Source organism: Camelus bactrianus, chromosome 1 (assembly GCF_048773025.1).
Source record: "Camelus bactrianus isolate YW-2024 breed Bactrian camel chromosome 1, ASM4877302v1, whole genome shotgun sequence".
In the NCBI taxonomy this organism is placed as follows: Eukaryota; Metazoa; Chordata; class Mammalia; order Artiodactyla; family Camelidae; genus Camelus; species Camelus bactrianus.
This window is the reverse complement of record NC_133539.1, coordinates 13865691-13884216: the sequence shown is the minus strand read 5'-3', so window position 1 is coordinate 13884216 and position 18526 is coordinate 13865691. Positions and strand designations below refer to the sequence as shown.

The following is an 18526-nucleotide window of genomic DNA, read 5'->3' as shown; positions in this document are numbered from 1 at the left end:
ACAGTAAAAAATGAAATGAGGAAAAAAAGCTTAATCTTAAAACTCAAAGCTGATAGTCCAGCATTTGTAAAAGAAAAAAAAAGGTAAAATTTAGTAACCATATGTATTTGTTCAAACTTTTGCAAATTACGTATAGAAGAAAACTTCTAAAGTAGAAGGAAAGAAACATTACCCTCAGTCAGACACAAGAGACTATGCCTCTACCCAGTGCTATCCCATAAAATAAAATAAATCTTAATATTCTAAAGAAGAAAGCAAATGTCAGTAGCTGCAGATTATACAATATCTAACCAGAAATTCCGAAGGCATCCACCGGCAAACTGTAAGCGAGGCGACTCTCCGCCCCCCCGTGCCCCGCCCCCATTGCCGGGCCCGCGCCCTTGCATGTACGCATGCGCACTTGTGGCGCATGCGCGTGGGTCGGAGAAGAAAGACATGGCGGCGCCCAGTTTCCCCACGCCACTGTACGGGCATGTGGGCCGCGGCGCCTTCAGCGACGTGTACGAGCCCGCGGAGGACACGTTCCTGTTGCTGGACGCGCTGGAGGCGGCGGCGCCTGAACTCACGGGGTGCGAGGAGGGTGGGGGGGTCCCCGCAGAAGAGGTCTTGGGAATCCTGGAGCGGTGGCGCAGCCCTCCCGAGAGGAGGCGGTGTCGGCCCACTTGGCACTTGGTTGACACCAGCACACCGCAGCTGACGATATTCCTGTAGATACACTTAAAACATGTTCCAGGGATCTGCTTTTGCCGAAATGGTGTTTTTGTTTCAGGGGCTCCGTGCCTCCTTACCACAGCAGGCTGTACCTTTCTTATCAGCTGTTTATCAGGGAAATATATGCCCCTAAGGCCAGAAATTGTAACATTCAAAACCAGGACGCTCTGAAAACACTGCGTCTTGTTAATAATACAGTTTTTAGTAAATATTATTATCTCGTGGCATCATTTAATTTACTCAGTACATAAAAGCATCCTCTAGCAATGGAAGGGAACGAAAACAAAATGAGGTTATGAAATACTGGAGTAGGGAAGTGTATTTTAAACCACTGAATAGCATACTTAACTGTCTAGCAACAGCCATTAGCCTCATGTGGCTACTGGGCACTTGAAATGTGACTAGTACTGAATTTTTCATTTTTAATTGTAAAAAATTTAAAGTTACAGTCAGCTAGCAAACCTGTAGAATATATTCTAGCACCTAGTAAGTATTAATGTTGACTTGTTGAAGTGCTTACTATAAATTTTAAATTAGTAAAAAGAATGAGTATCTACTCTGTCAGGATAATTAGATTTATTTTAAGATCAAGCCTTGAAATGGATTTTCTCAGGATGAAGCAAACAGCTGTCAGACTTCAAAAATCCGTATTGTGTTTATTTATCCCTCTTGGTCAGATTTTTCCATGTATAAAATGCCCTAACTTTTATTAAACTTGTTTTTCATTATAAACGATGGAATTTGGGTGTTTACTGGAATATAGAATGGAACAGTACTGTTTTATAACTTGTCTTTTATTCTCAAGATATTCCAGAAAAATTTACAAGCACAAATTGCCTTGCAAAGTATGCTGTAAAAGGAGCTGATTGTGTTTTAAAGTCTTGGATATTTCTGGTCTTGGAATTCTAATTATTCATGAGGCTATCATAGTTATTTTCAAATAGAGGCTGCCTGGGAAGATTCAACAGACCTTCTTAGAGCACATTAAAGGCTTGTGGAATGGTTCCCTAAGCCCTAGAGTTTGTTGTTTTTGAGTAGTTGTTTGGGAGGTTAATTGCTAGAGAGGGCCCTAAGTCCCATCAAACCTATTTCTGTAATGGGGATAATTAGTGCCTTTGATGTACATATAAGATAATAGGCAAGGACAAATACGGTAGGATCAAGAATTTATTATATTCAATAGCATTCTTAAGAGTATTCTTAATATTCTAAGATAAGATGCTCAAGTATTTTCCCAATTCAGTGTAGAGCTGTACAAATAGGGAACTTCTTTGCTGCTCTAAATCTGTTATCAATAGAATGGGGGAACTTTTCTTCCCCGGGGGTATGTTAATGGATTTATGAATTACTTTAAAATGATACAGAAAATGTCTTTCATGAATAAATACTGTAATGATACTAACCCTATCATTTTAGGGAGTACCAAACTAGCGTTCCTTGTGGGAAGGGCTGATGTCTTCCATATTAATATTTCCAACCCTAAATTAACATTCCACAGCTTGTATGTAATGTTTTGTAAAATTAACTGAAATCCATCTATTATAATACTATTTTACAGACTTAAATTACACACCCAAGATTTTGACAGTTTTGGGCTCTGCAGTAAATGAGCACAAAGTGGTTGTCCGAAAATAGCTTATTATAAATTTATTTTGTATTTCCATATATTTATAGGTGAGAGATGTTGCTGAAGAAATGGACATTAAAAGTAGCATGAGTTATTTTCTGTGATGTGTATTTTAATGCTATTGTACTAATATTTGTTTTATTTTGGTTTCCTAGGGTAGAAATATGCCTTGAAGTAGGGTCAGGTTCTGGAGTGGTATCTGCATTCCTAGCCTCTATGATAGGTCCTCAAGTTTTGTACATGTAAGTGTAAGTATACAAATTCCATCCATATCTTACTCTAAGAGATTCACTGTGGATATGACTGATTGGATGAAATCATTTTTCTAAGTAGATAACATGTATCCAGTAGTGTCTATTTAAGTATATATAACAAGGACTCAGGTTGCAAATTATGCTTCCCTAAAAATTAACCATGTTCAAAACTGTTCCATAATACTATGGAATTATAGAAGCAGCATAATACTTTTAGGTCATCTCTAAGTTATTATCTTAGATAATTTGATTACCAGAAAAAATTGGAAGTTACTAAAATTTCTTTTTAGGAGATTTTAAAATATAGAAAATTAAATGAAGAAAATAAAAATAACCTATAAATTTTACCACACATAGTCCAAGTGTGTTTCCTTCATTTTTTTTTCATTTCCCATGTTTTTCATTTAATATCATTTAGTATCATGAGCATTTTCCTTTTTAATTTCATTTTTGGTAGCTACATAGTATTCCTTTGTTGGATTCATAATTTAATAAATTCCTTCAGCTATGTGTACATGTAAGTGTATTCTACTATTGAACATTGTAACAATATAACAGTCTTTTCCATCAGTATAACAAATCTTGGTTCTTTTTTATTCACCATTACTAAAGCATTCTAAGTTTTTTCTAAATCTGCTTCATGTAAAAGGAATGGGCTATTTGAATTTTTGTCCATAGATATAGGATATAATTTTTTTTCTTTTCTTTTTATAGATGCACGGATGTCAACCCTGAGGCAGCACTGTGTACTCTGGAGACAGCACGCTGTAACAAAGTCCACATTCAACCAATAATTACAGATTTGGTAAGCTGTTAGTCTTCTTGTCCAGTACTGTAATGATTAATTTTCTTTTCAGGTAAGTTAAGGTCAGGATGGTTTAGGTCAAGGAATCTTGGGTGATTAATTAGTTAATAAACTTTTAACCCACTAAACAAAATAAATTCTTGACTAATATAATCCATCTTTTCCGTAATTCAAAAAAACTTTCTATTGGCTTATACAGATGAGATATCTTTCAGACAGAAGTGAAGAGAATCCATCAAACTGGCTTAAATAATAAGAGTAGATGGCTTCAGACAGCTGGCTTCAGGAACTCAAATGATGTTACAGGCATCTTTTTCTTAGCTCTGAACTTCTCTCTAATGGCTCTATTCCTGGTCAGTCTTTCCCTTCATAGGAACAAGATGTTTGCATGTCCATATCTTATTTCTTAGAAACCCCTCAGGGAGAGAAATACTTTCTGTTCAGTTGCTCTAGCAAAGCGCCAGAATGAGTACCATTTGTACCAATTTCGGTCATGTACCTATCTCTCCGTCTCTTACTGTGGTCAAGGGGGATTGAAATACGAACATGATTGGCTTAGGCCTGAGTCACAGGGCCACTCCAGCAGCTGGGTTGGGATAAACCCCACCCAGACCACTTGGATTGAGAATGAGAGGATGTAGTTTCCCCAGTGAAAGTCAAGGAGACGTAATCAGAAGAAAGGCTGAATGAGTCCTGGGCAGGTAAAAACAGCAAATGACAACTGCAGAACCATCGTTTTAAGTGACACATCATACGTTTTTCAGTTGCAGCTTTTAAAATATTTTAGATTATATTAGTCAGACTTGGATAATTTTGAACTTTTTTTTCAGTTTTAAATGGGAAATGCCTTTTTATAAGCAAAAATCATAATAGCATGCTCAGGGCATAAGGAATATAAAGTGCTTTCCGTACTTCTTGACCTTTATTATTCTTATACCAATAAGGATATTTAGCTTTTCTCCTTCTTAAACTTAGAAAGGATTTAGCAGCTTAAAAGGAATTAAACCAAAGATTGAAGAAATTCTTTACATATCACTAAAAGTTATTACTCCCATTAGAAACTAGATTATCAAGAAAGGTACTTAGGTGATTTACTTATGAAGATAGTGTGGTGATTTTGCTCTTTAAATTTTTAAGTTGTTTCTTTAATGTGTCCATCGTTAGTAATAAATATATGTTTTTGATAACAGTAAAACTTTAGAGATAGAAGAAATTCAGAATATCTATTTTTGATAAAAGGTGGAAACAGGTGAGGCACATTTTTGAAAGTCGCATAACTTAGAAAATGATAAACCCAGAATTTAAGCCCAGATCTTCTGATGAACATGACTGGTGGCAGTCACTTCTGAAGCTGTCAGAATCCGTTCTGTGGGTGAAGTTGACCATGATACAGAATGTTGACTTGCGGCAAAGAAAGAAGGAAGATGTAGTTTGAGCATAGGCATTGCCACCTGTTTACAGAACTCTTAGATTTCTTATATTCAGAACACTGGACATAGGTTATCACAACTGTCGTAAAAAATAAAGTCATTGTTTTGGATAACTGAATTTAACTGCTTACAAAGTAGTACTTTTATTGTATTTCACTTTTAGGTTTAGAAGAAAGTCTTTTTCAAATATGTCTTATGCATTTCCTTACATCCTTAAAACAGTGAACATAAATTTCCCTTTTTTTGATTCAGGGTTATTAATATGAATTATTATTCTGTACTATATGGGGTAATGACTAAGGTTTTTTCAGGTGTTTCCACCTTTACACTCAGTAGCTATAGCCTGCAGTGATTCTGAGTTTTTATTTCTCTCCTCTTTGTCTTCTTTTCACTTGCTTTATGTTGTCGTTATTTCGCCCGTTGATACCCACTGATAGTGCTTCCTCTCTCTTTTCATGTGCCTTGTGCTAGAATACCAAACAGTCAATTTAGTTAGACTTATATTTAAGCTAAGAGTTAAGGGGCTCTGATCAGTGCCTCTCACACAAATAAAGTATGTTTTGCTGTGTGGATTTAAAACTTCTTGTCAGAGGCCTTCTTTGCTTAATTCCCAATTCTTGGGTATATTCTCAGGCTGTGAGACTGTCTAAGAGCTGGATATGGATGGGTGAGGGATGCCTGAAGATAAACTTTATATCCAGTCCACAGAGGCTTTCTTATTTAAATCCATTTTCTTTTTAACTCCAAAATTCGGGCGGTTTTTTTGAATTTCAATTTGTTCCTTTATTTAGAATCCAGTGCTGAAATGGTATTAGTATATAGTACCTCAGGGCCATCGTAAATAGTTACAAAGCAAATTCTTTTCTAATTTACTTACTCAACATTTTCTAGAATATTACGTTTTTGAATTCTTTTTACAATTTGGGAAACTTAATTTCTTTATGGAATTGAAAATAAAGCTTTTGGTTATTTCAAATGTACTTCCTCATGCTCCAGTGTTATTACTAGATAGAACAGCAGATTAACTGATCATCTTTCTACTTGCAGACAAAGATACACCTGAATTACTTCCCCTAAAATGTTTTTTTCTCTTTTAATTGAGTAAAGAAAGACAGTTACCTTTGAAGAGTAACTTCTTTTCAAAGGTACTATTCATGTGTTCTCTTTGAACTGCGTAGTTAACAGTTAACAGGCTAATACAGATGAGATTGCTTTTAGAAACCTGGATAAAATGGAAATTCTAAGGCAGTTTTTCACAGCGTAAGTAGCTCAGTGATATGCCCAAGACTTAGATGGTATTACTGAGTATTTTAATTTTGAATCACATAATGTAAAAGCTGTTCCCTCTTGAATTCCCTTTCTGCCATTTGATTACATCTAAGAGAAGGTCTCAGCTTGGTGCTGTTCTTTAACACCTTTTAAACACCTACAAATGCCCCTTTAACCAAGAGAGCGCGAGTCTGGGTCACTCTTAGACTGGCAACAGTAACTGTGACAATAACATGTTTTCATTTATATTGCATTTATTCTTGTGGTCATTTCTGTTTTCAGGAAGTAATACTGATTGTTCATTTACAGTACTAATGTAAGTCTCCCTTTATAGCAAATTTATTTAACAAAAAAGGTCTGTTTAAAGAAAAATATCCAGTAAACACCTGTGCACATATGGGAAAAAATGTGGGAATGTTAATAAAATAACTAACACTGTGGACACTGCGTTGAGGTACTTCAGTTACTCCATCTCAAGAAACAGGATCAGAAGTCGTGGCTAAGGGTCAGTGTAAAGCAATAATTGAAGGAAATGGCTTTAGGGATGAGAACTCATCCAGATACAGTGTTTTTCCTTTACTGTGCCTGTGAAGGTATAGAATAACATAGCCAGACATAGTCTTTTTAAAACTTAGTTATTTAATTCAGTCAGAGGAATACTTTAAATGGCAGTTTGCCCTACATGCGCTTTCTTTAAAAAGACGTATTTCATGTTGTTCCACGGAGATTTGTACTCACGTGAAAGATTTATAAAATGCCAAACAACTGATGTTTTTGTTGTCTCTTCCCACCATTTTCAGTCTTTTCTTTCTTTGATATCTAATTGTTTCAGTCAATACATTTACAAGTAACTAAAGAAATAGGAATCAAAAAAAAATCTCGTCTTATGATATTTTTGTCATTTAGATATATTTTCTGTTATCTTGTAAAATATTTCCTTTGGTAATAGGAAATAAATATCTAAGTTAGCAGCTGTAACTTTAAAGTTGTGTTTAAGTCTGTGCAGAATATATGAGAGCTTGCCTCCTTATGTTATCTTCTGAAAGTGAGCCCAGAGTGTAAATAAACATGTGAGCTGTTGAAGAGCAGAGATTTTCTTGAACATTTATGTTCATCCTGATAAGTAGTTTTAATTTCCTTATTTTTATGTAATTGCATATAATTTTTATTTGAATGAAAATGTAAAAGTATCTCCATTTCTATCTACAAGTTTTGATCCTCTAATACTTTTTTTCCTAAAAACAAGAGTATTTTTAATGATTGATTGATTGAATTCTGAGCCCAGCTTAAAACTCGGACTATTTTGAACATTTAGGTCAAAGGCTTGCTACCAAGATTGAAGGAAAAAGTTGATCTTCTGGTGTTTAATCCCCCCTATGTGGTGACTCCACCTGAAGAGGTAAGACAGAAGACAAAATTTAAATTACTAATATTTTCAGCTATTTCTGTCTAAAATCAAATATATTTCATCATACGACATCAGTTATCAGCTGCTAATTAACACAAACTGCTCTGATTTTACTCATAATTGTCAGTAATTAGGTTCTATTGGTAGACGTTTGAAAGGAACCTAAAACTGATGGAAATACAAACTGTGACCCCATCCATTCTTTAAAATCCTATCCAGATCAGGCCATGGTGTTTAAATTCATATATGTGTGTGTGTATCCTTTATCATGAATAACAAATTTATAAAACCAAAGATTTCTAATCAGTCTTAAATTCACATCGGAATTCTTTCTGAAAGTCTCAGGTTTCTTCCTTTCACAGGTATCAGGAAGTAGGGGGTGGGGAACCCGTTCTCATTTCAGTTAGGAAAAAGAAATAACTTTGAAATACATGATTGTAAAATTTTCAATAATGAAGACATAAACACCATATTAATCATTTCCCAATTTAAAGAGAGAGTGGTCAAAGCAGACAAAGTTTAATAACGGACTAGGGTTAGCTTTCCTTTGAGTTTTTTGATGAGCACTCTCTGGCAAGGCGGATGAACGTTACCGTCACCTCTGCCAAGATGGGAAAGGTCCGTGTTGCTCCTGTTACTACCAGGAGAAGCTGTTGCTCCCCTGAGGTATGAATTCATGTGAGAAGGGAGGTCATTGTCCTAAGGTGAACAGCAGTTGAGAGAAATGCAGCTTAATAAAACTCTTTAGGAAAGCATTATGGGAGTAAAATTCACGAGTGACAAAGATGTTTCAGTCCAGTAATCTTAGTCATTGAGATCTCATTGAGAAAAAAATCATTCAATGATAGAATAAAAATTTTAATTCACAAAAATATGTTGCATCTTTATTTATGATGGCAAATAATATGAAGTATATATGTAACAGAAGAAAAATAACTAAGTAAATCATGGTTTATCAGGTCGATAAGCTACTGGGAAGACCACTGGGTGAAGGGTAGACTCTGGGACCGTGGTGACACGAACGGGCTTCCTTTCTCCCACATTCCTTCTGCTAAGCTACGTGCTTGCTGGTGGCTGCCGGGATGTATAGATGACTGAGCGTGGACAGTGCCGTGGGCTTTGTCACAGTTCTAACAGCGAGAACTAGTGTCATAATTTCTACTAGCTGAACATTTGGCTGGAGAGCAGCACAGCAAAGATTTCCTGGAGCTAAAATACATGTCTTACAGTTAAACATTAGGAAATGAATTAGAAGAGAATGTAGTTTCTGTCAAGACTTGAATCAGTGGTTTGGAAACCTTATGAAATATTCCTGTGCATAGAGCATGAAGATAAAAATAAGGAAATTGTGAAGGTGAAAGTTAAGAGACTTAGAGGTTAGGTCCAGGAGACATACAAATAATAGGAGTCTGTGCATATAAAAAGTTGTGGCCTTACTTACGATTACATCCCTAAACTTGAGGTTAGGTAATGTGGGTTCGTCTCTGTGACCTGTGAAGGATCACGAGCTGGCACAGCAAGACCCAGGTAGCAGGCAGCCAGCAGACCACCAAACATGACTCCTCCTCCGACGATGGAAGCCTCCCCTCTGTGGCCTGTAAGAATGTGATCGGTGCCAGGCAGTCTTCCTGGAGGGCCATCTCTAGTGCAAGCTGCCGTACCTGGCTGAGCGTCCCTGGGGAGACATGTAAACAGGGTCCAGCACAGAGGGCTCCTGGTCTACACTAAAACAGTGACCAGAGACAGGCTTGGCAAAGGCCATCGTCAGCATGCACTCTGTCCACAGATCACTTTGCCCTATGACACATCCGGAGAACAGGCTCCACCAATATACCAAGGAAGAGGAAGACATGAGCCCCTGAAAAAGGGAATCCTAGGAATGGTAGGAAAGAAAAGTCTCCAGGAGAAAAGTCTGGACAAAAAACAAACTGATAAATTCCCTAATAGGATTAATTTTGTGGAAAATTGTATTGAGAAGCTTATGATAAATACGTGAATAATTTAAATTAGATACCAAAAAATTAAGCAGATGAGCATACTGAATGCCCATAAGTAGCTAAATAAGATATGATACTTTTCCACCATAAAATATTATGCAGCCCTTAAGACAGTGAGTTAGAACTATACCTGATCACATGAAGAGCTTTTCATAAGGTATTGTTGAGTGAGAAAAGCGAGATACAGCTAAGAATGTAGATAGAACCCTGTCTTTGTAAAACACAGACAAAAAGGAAAAAGGAAAACAGTGTGTGTGTCTATGTAGAAGATCGGGGTTGGGGTGGTGACAGATGAGCAAAATACTAAAAGGGGAAAGTACAGTTTTTTTTTTAAACAGGTATATGAACATATTTCTCATTTTTGTAAAATTATATATGTACATGGTTATAGGTATAAATTATTTTTAATGGGGAAATATATGCCATAAAAGCAGAATGTACAGTTGTATGTAAATAATTTAAAATATGGACAAAAACTATTGAAGGGATTAGAAAGAAAATAATTGTGTTAGAGTTTAAGTAGTTTTTGAGTGATTTCTTCAAAGTTTTCCTTAGTTTTAAAAACAATATACAATGGTAAGGATCTAAAGATTTTTAATACTATATAAACTCTCATGGGTTCTATTTCTATTATATAGTTAGATCATTATAGGGAAAAATGCTCCAGGGCACCTTTATATAATAAATGGGCTCCTAAAAAAGGTTTATGTGATTCATGCTCCTAGGGATCTAGAAGAGAGCTAAACGCCGTGGTACATTTTGAAACTTTGTTTCTGGGAAGTGGATCTCTTATATACAAGTTCTCCCTTCTAGTTCCTTCCTAATTATTCTATATTAAGTACAAGAATTTAAACATGGTATTAGTAGTAACAGCTATTATTAAGTCCTTAATACGTGCAGGGCACTGTTCTTAAACTTTAAATATACGTCCTCATTTATTTCTAACAATGAACAAAAATAGTTTTTTTTATCACTTTCCTAATTTTACAGATGAAACTTGTTATTTTTATAATTTCACAGATAAGAGAGGAAACCAGTTCACCCAGATTACAAACTTACACAGGGTCCACATGCTAGGAAACAATGGGGTTCAGCTTCAACTTTCATACCGTCTCTTCATCAGCAGCAAAATGCAAAATATATATCTATGCGGTGAATGTTACCTGCCAGAAAGATTCAGCTTTTTAAATGTAACTTAAGTAAAAACAGAAGAATCTGTCTAATTGGTCACAGGTAGGAAGTCACGGGATAGAGGCGGCGTGGGCTGGTGGCAGAAACGGTCGTGAAGTCATGAACAGATTCTTTCCCCTGGCTCCAGACCTTCTTTCACCAAGAGGACTGTTCTTCCTAGTTACCACTAAGGAAAACAACCCAGGTAATAGAGACCAGTTGATTTTTCACCCATTTACTTTGCTAAAATAAAGGTTAATTATGTCAAAGACTGTAATTTATTAAGTAACCTGGACCGTTAAAGAATGTACTCACTCACAGCAGCTAATATAGACACAGCATTCATGTTGAAAGATGAGAAAGATTTGTAAGAGGTATATTTTTCTGCTTTTAAAGACTATTGTCTTTTTTCGGGGGGGGGAATAGTTTTTCCCCTAATTTATAAACTAATATTAAAATACAAAATCTGTAATTTCTTCTTCTCGCACCTCACCCTCACTGCTGTGAACCTTCTCACCATCTTCTAGTCTTCGTGTCCTTGATGATTCTGCTATATGCTCTTTAGTTCATCTGAAGTTTTACCACGAAAGGTATCTCCCGATACTGATTTTTATGTCTCGGTTTTCAAATTACTGAATTGACCATAATCTTTCTTCTCTTTTCTGTACATCTCAGGCTTGCTTTTTATCTCCTACATTATATTCTCAGCCCCTCAAATCACGTCATGATTACTAGGGGTTTTTTTGTTTGGTTGGTTTTGGGGTTTTTTATTTTTTGTAACTCCATTTTATTAGTTTAGTCTCTTTAGTGTTACTTATTTGAAAAGGGAAGATTTTGCTTCTTTCAGTACTGCTAAAAGAAATAAGCTACTTCAGTTACCATGACTTTTCAGTGTCACCACGTGGTTTGCCCATACCCTTGTTGATGTCTTTCATCCACAAGGATATAGGGCAGGCGTTAGAGGCAAGCAACTAAAAAATGGATCATTTACTGTAATAACAAGTATAAGTAATGTTTCTGTTGAGTCCAGGGTAGGCTCATACTGCAAAACAGTCATTCAGTCTGATTAGAATTCTCAGCAACACCTTGAAAATACAGAGTGCTCTCATCTGTCTGAAATCCAAGTTTACTGTACTAGAAATTACATGGTATATGCTATTTTCTCAGATGAATAGAATTTGTAAATAGTCTGCATTTATCATCTTATTAAACTGTTTAGTGATCATACACACTTTACCAAATAAATTAACGTTTTATTTTAATCTTTATTTTAGAAGACATTTTGAAAATAATGAAAACAAAAGGTCTACAAGGGACCACTGCACTTTCCAGGCAAGCAGGCCAAGAATTCCTTTCAGTCCTCAAGTTCACCAAATCCTAGTCTACAGTACGTGCTTCTTAAAGCGGAATGCATTCAACGTATTTTGAAACTGGAGTCATTTCTTGGCTAAGGAGTAAAATTGTCAGAAATCTCTCATACAGAAAAGGTGGAAAGGTAGGGCGTTCCCTTTTACCTAGGAGTCAGGCTACAGAAATATTTGCACAAATGCAAGTAAATGTATATATATTATATGTATAATTTGCATTTTGTATATTATATATGGAGAATATATATAATATAAAAGTTATGTTATATATGAGAGGATGTTCATTTCAGCATTACTTGTAATAGTAAAGTCCATCAGCAAAGGGATATAAATTACAGTCTATTCATGTTACTGAACTTGAGTGACATATCCAGCTATTAAACACGAGTCAGTCCTGAATATACTGAACCAGAAGGGGTTCATGATGCACTATTGAGTAGTGAAAAAAAGCAAGTTGCAAAATAATATTAACCTATGTGTTTATTTTTGGAAAACAGGGTATTTATATGTGTATATAAGAAATTCTGATGGCAGATAACAGGTGGAATAGAGGAACTTTCATTCTTTTGTAGTAATGTTTTGTACAATAATGTATTACTTCTATATTAAATAAAAATTTTTTAAATTTACCTTTATTTGCTTACTGTCTCCATTCTCTTTCTATTGTTTATAATGGCTTCTGCTTCCTTTCTTCCCCCTGGTCACATTTTTCCTACTTTTTATCCTGTATCATATATTTCTGTTTTCTTCTTGCATATTTATTTCAAACTGCTTTCATTTTTCCTTAGACCAAGGAGAGTTGTATGTAAATAAACTCACCACTCAAATTTATCACATTTTTAAGAGCTCACATATGTCTTTTAAGAAATTGCTTTTGCTAAATTTAGGAACGTCTTCTGTAACTTCCCCACCATTCAGAATATAGAGTTGACCCTTAAACGACATGTGTTTGAACTGTGAGGGTCCACTTACATGCATATTTTTTCCAGTAAATAGCATACTACAGTACTTCACAATCAGTGGTTGGTTGAATCCTTGGGTGCCGTGGAGAGCTGACTGTAAAGTTATATGTGAATTTTTGACTGCAGTGGGAAGGAGGGAGTTGGCACCCTAATCCCCGTGTTGTTCAAGGATCAACTGTATTTATCAAAACCAATGAGCAGGACTGTGTAAGACCAGAGTGGAAGGAATCTCAAATTTATTTTTATTTATTTATTTTTTTATTGACATATAGTCAATTTACAGTGTGTCAATTATTTCTGGTATACAGCATAATGTTTCCATCATATGTATATGTATTTGTTTTCATATTCTTTTTCATTATGGGCTACTACAAGATATTGAATATAGTTCCCTGTGCTATACTGAAGAAAATTGTTGTTTATCTATTTTATATATACTAGTTAATACTCCCAAGTCTTGAACTCCCAATTTATCCCTTCCCACCCCCTTTGCCCCTGGTAACCATAAGATTGTTTACTATGTCTGTGAATCTGTTTCTGTTTTGTAGGTAAGTTCATTAGTGTCTTTTTTCTTTTTTTAGTTTCCACGTATGACTGATATATGGTATTTTTCTTTCTCTTTCTGGCTTACTTAGAATGACAATCTTCAGTTCCATCCATTTTGCTGCAAATGGCATTATTTTATTCTTTTTTATGCCTGAGTAGTGTTCCATTGTATAAATATACCACAGCTTCTTTATCCAGTCATCTGTTGATGGACATTTAGGTTGCTTCTATGTCTTGGATATTGTAAATAGTGCTGCTGTGAACATTGGGGTGCAGGTGTCTTTGCGAAATAGAGTTTCTTCTGGATATATGCTCAAGAGTGGGATTGCTGGATCATATGGTAAGCTGATTTTTAATTTTTTGAGGAATCTTCATACTGTTTTCCATAATGGCTGCACCAAACTGCATTCCGACCAACAGTATAGGAGGGTTCCCTTTTCTCCACACCCTCTCCAGCGTTTATCATTTGTGGACTTTTTAATGATGGCCATTCTGACTGGTGTGAGGTGATGATACCTCATTGTAGTTTTGATTTGCATTTCTCTGATAATTAGAGATACTGAGCATTTTTTCATGTGCCTGTTGGCCATTTGTATGTTTTCATTGGAGAATTGCTTGTTTAAGTCTTCTGCCCATTTTTGGATTGAGTTGGTTTTTTTGTTATTAAGTTGTATGAGCTGTTTTTATATTCTGGAAATTAAGCCCTTGTCAGTCTCATCTTTTGCAAATATTTTCTCCCATTCCATAGGTTGTCGTTTTGTTTTGCTTATGGTTTCCTTTGCTGTGCAAAAGCTTGTAAGTTTAATTAGGTCCCATTTGTTTATTTTTGCTTTTATTTCTGTTGCCTGGGTAGTCTGTTCTAGGAGAACATTGCTCAGATTTATATCAGAAAATGTTTTGCCTATGTTTTCTTCTAAGAGATTTATAGTATCTTGTTTTATACTTGTCTTTAAGCCCTTTTAAATTTATTTTTGTGTATGGTATGAGGAAGTGTTCTAACTTCATTGATTTACATGCAGCTGTCCAGTTTTCCCTACACCACTTGCTGAAGAGTCTGTCTTTTTTCTCCATTGTATGTTCTTGCCTCCTTTGTCAAAGATTAACTGATCATAAGTCTGTGGGTTTATTTCTGGGCCCTCTGTTCTGTTCCATTGATCTATATGTCTGTTTTTGTGCCAATACCATGCTGTTTTGATCACAGTGGCTCTGTAGTATTGTCTGAATTCTGGGAGGATTTTTCCTCCAGCTTTGTTCCTTTTCTTCAGTATTGCTTTGGCAGTTCTGGGTCTTTTGTGATTCCGTATAAATTTTATGATTATTAGTTCTGTGAAAAGTTTCCTGGGTAATTTGACAGGGATTGCATTAAATCTGTAAATTGCTTTGGGTAGTATGGCCATTTTAACAATACTAATTTTTCCAATCCAAGAACATGGGATACCATTTCTTTAAGTCACCTTTATAGAATTCATTTTTTAATTTGGCTACATTCAGAATCACCTGAGGAAGTTTTTTTTTAAGATTATAAATTCCTAAACCTCACCATAAACCCATGGAATACTTTGCAGCTCAGACCTAAAAACTATATTTTTTTTAAATGTACTTCCCAACATTCTTTAAGGCAGCCTGTCTAATTTTAGAACTATTGCTTTAAATAGCATTCTCATTTAATCCTTAGTACAATCCACAGAAAGAGTGGAATTAACATCATTTTATGTTCATAAAGTTTAAATAATTTGTTCAAAGAAACACAGTAGTAAAGGGTAAAGACAATATGGCAACATTTCAGACTCAGATCTGACTCCAAAAGCTGTCTTTTCCTTTGCTTATGTGCTTTGAGCAGCAAAAATGTCAAAGTTAGTATTTACTTAAATCTAATATCTGTAAATAAATTCCCCTTCCCAGAAATAGAGCCATCAGAATGAAATTTTCTAATAAACAACCTCTTACATCACAGGGGGGAAAAAGAGATAAATAATCTTAGAATTTTATTGTGGGTTTTTGGTCATAGTTTTGGGAGTGAAGTCTTGAATATTTTTTCAATAACATTTGAAATACTTTTAAATTAGTATAGAGGACTTCCATCAACATAGGAAACTAAACATAGAAAGGCTATGTAAAAGACATCAAAAATTTCACGTACATAGCTGTTCCTGACTGAGCTGCGTCTCCCCTGACCCCCACCACTACCAGATTCATATGTTGAACCCCTGATTTAGGACCTCAGAACGTGACTGTATTTGGAGATAGGGTCTTTAGAGAGGTAAAGTCAAATGAGGCCGTTCGGGTGGGCCCTAATCCAATCTGACTGGTGTCCTCAAAAGGAGATTAAGAGACAGCAGGGATGCTTGCACACAGAGAAGGAGAGGCCCTCGGAGACAGCAGACCCGCTGGCACCATGGTCCTGGACTCCCAGGCCCCCGAGCAGTGAGGAAGTAAGTGTCCGCTGTGTCGGGCCTCCAGCCGGTAGCGTTTTGTCATGGCCACCCTAGCAGACTTAATAGCCCAAGACAGGGAAATACCCACATTCTGCAAACAAGAGAAAGCAATACTGGTGTGAAAAATGGGTACTGATGTCCTGGTGGTCAAGAGAACTGTGGCCCCAGACCTTTAGGAGGAGAGCTGCAAATCTAGCTCCCTTGGCATTTAAAAAAAAAGCTGTTAAATATTTTTAAAAAGAGGACCCATAAAACCACATTATTTGGCCCCAGGGAAGCAGGAAAAAACTGACGTTGGACCTTGAATGGAAAGGAAAAATAGTAATAATTTAGGAGAAATCAGGCCTCACATCTGTGTTACGCTCTGTTGTAGGATCTAATTTACACCGTGTAAGGTAGCAATGTTAACATGAAACAGTTCACATTAAAATTATCTAGACCACTGATCACCAAGAAGTTAAGCTACAGTCAGTGAGAGCAGGGAGAAAAAAACAGAATTGGATGCCCAAAGAATACAGATAGTGGAATTGTTGTATAGAATATTTGAAATGTTCAAAGAATTAACACAATCACAGAAAAGCACACAAGAAAATACTCTTTGGAAAGAACAAATTCAAGGCAACTTTTAAAAATGAGAAATAGAATTCCTGAAATCAAAGACCACTATGGAGAGGGTAAACCGTGAACAGGAGAATCGATGAACTGAAAGTAATTCACAGAATGCAGCCCAGAGAGAAAAGAAAATATGAAAGAAAAGTAATAATTATGGAGGACAGAATGAAAAGATCTATCAAGTGAGAATCCCAAAAAGAATGGAAGAGAAGGAATGTTTACAGAGATAATGGCTAATGTTTTTCCAGAACTGACTTTGTAAAAAGAAGATGAATCTTGCAGGCACAAACAGGACAAAGAAAGACCCACACCTAGACATCAGTAGTGATACTACAACACACCAGAGGCAGAGATCTTAGAAGGCAATCAGAGCGGAGGTACAAGTCACTGTTTTAAGCAGGGCTCAGCAAACTGTTTGTAAATAGAATTTTAGAACAGAGCCATGCCTGCTCATTTCTGCATTGCCTGTTATTATCCAGGCGGGCTCTGAGTGTAATCACAGTGTATTGCAAGAGGCGGAGGGAGATTTTAATAGAAAAGAAGAGAAGGCATTATGATGATGCGCTACTGGCTTTGAAGGTAGAACAAGGGACCTTGAGCCAAGGATTGCAAGGAATGAGTCCTGGAAGCTTGAAAACACAAGGAAATGATTCTCCCCTAGAGCCTCCTGAGGGAGTGAGGCCCCGCTGACACGTTGACTTAGAGCTACGTACATACATATGGCAGGAAGAATGCCCCCCCACCTCCCCCCGCCATAAAAGATGCCCTAATCCCTGGAACCTGTGACTATGTTACATTACGTGACAGAGAGGACTTTACAGATGTAATAATTAAAGCTATGACCTTAAGATGGGGAGATGTAATTCTAGGTTATCTGGGTGGGCCCAGTCGACTCACAGGAGCCCTTAAAAGCAGAGAACTTCCTCCAGCTGGAGTCAGAGGGTGTGGATTGAATTTGAGAGGAGCACACACACAGGAGGTTTGCGGTTTCAAACATACTGTTAAGTTTTTTTTTTAAGCCGACTGATGACTACATTAGTATCCATGTTATCTCCAAAATAGCAGCATAGAACAATAAATGTTAATTTCGGAGCGTCAGAGATCCGGGAGCAGTTTAGCTGGGTGGTTCAGGTTCAGAGTCCTGGAGGTTACAGTACAGTGGTCAGCTAAGGCCGCAGTCATCTCAAGACTCAAATGAGGATTAATGATCCACTTCCATGATCACTCACATGGCTGTTGGCAGGAGGATTTAGTTCTGAGCATGTGGGCTTCTCCATAGGCTGCTCACATCACGGCTTCTCCCAGAGCAAATGATCTGAGCAAGAGAGACCAAGATAGAAGCTGCAGTCTGTTATAACTTTATCTCAAAAATGACATAACATCACTTCTGCGGTATTCTGTTGGCCATGCAAAGCACCACCCCCGCCCCTCAGAATCTCATCCCGTTAAAACATCTGCACTACGTCTGGAATCTCATCATGTTCCTAATCGGTCAAATTCTCCCTTGTTTCTAACCTATAGCACCAAATGGGCCTGTTCTATTTAAAGCAGTGGACGACTGATGTGCAAGTGAGCATAGTATCCTCAGACGGAGGTCCCAGGAGGTGCTGAGTGGCACAAAGAACACGGCAGTAGTGCAGAGGGGCCTGAAAAATCAAGTCCAGGAGTGGCTGAGACCCCCTCAGGCGTCGTTCCTTGAGCACAGCTCAACTGTAGCAACTCTCTATCTGCAGATCTGGAAAACAAAGACCAGTTTTCTGCCTCACCCACACTCAACACACAGTGGTGGGCCAGGCGCACAGCAACCACTATAGATATTCTTGCCCAAAAGCTGGGAAATGAGAGACACTGAGGCATCACTGTTAATGGCACTTCTGAAATTCAGGCGGGCGAATGTCAGCATATCCTTGGTTAGGAGTCATCCCTGCTCCTG

The 18526-nt window shown here is 36.9% G+C and overlaps 1 protein-coding gene across 1 annotated transcript; it reads left to right on the top strand.

Moving 5' to 3' along the window:
- Positions 1–402: 402 nt before the first annotated feature.
- Positions 403–12667, top strand: HEMK2 (HemK methyltransferase 2, ETF1 glutamine and histone H4 lysine). The gene is made up of 6 exons (XM_045517849.2): positions 403–569; positions 2494–2580; positions 3307–3397; positions 7412–7495; positions 10735–10876; positions 11946–12667. The coding sequence occupies exons 1-6, from the start codon at positions 436–438 to the stop codon at positions 12050–12052; spliced, it is 645 nt and encodes a 214-aa protein (XP_045373805.1). The 5' UTR covers positions 403–435; the 3' UTR covers positions 12053–12667.
- Positions 12668–18526: the final 5859 nt, after the last annotated feature.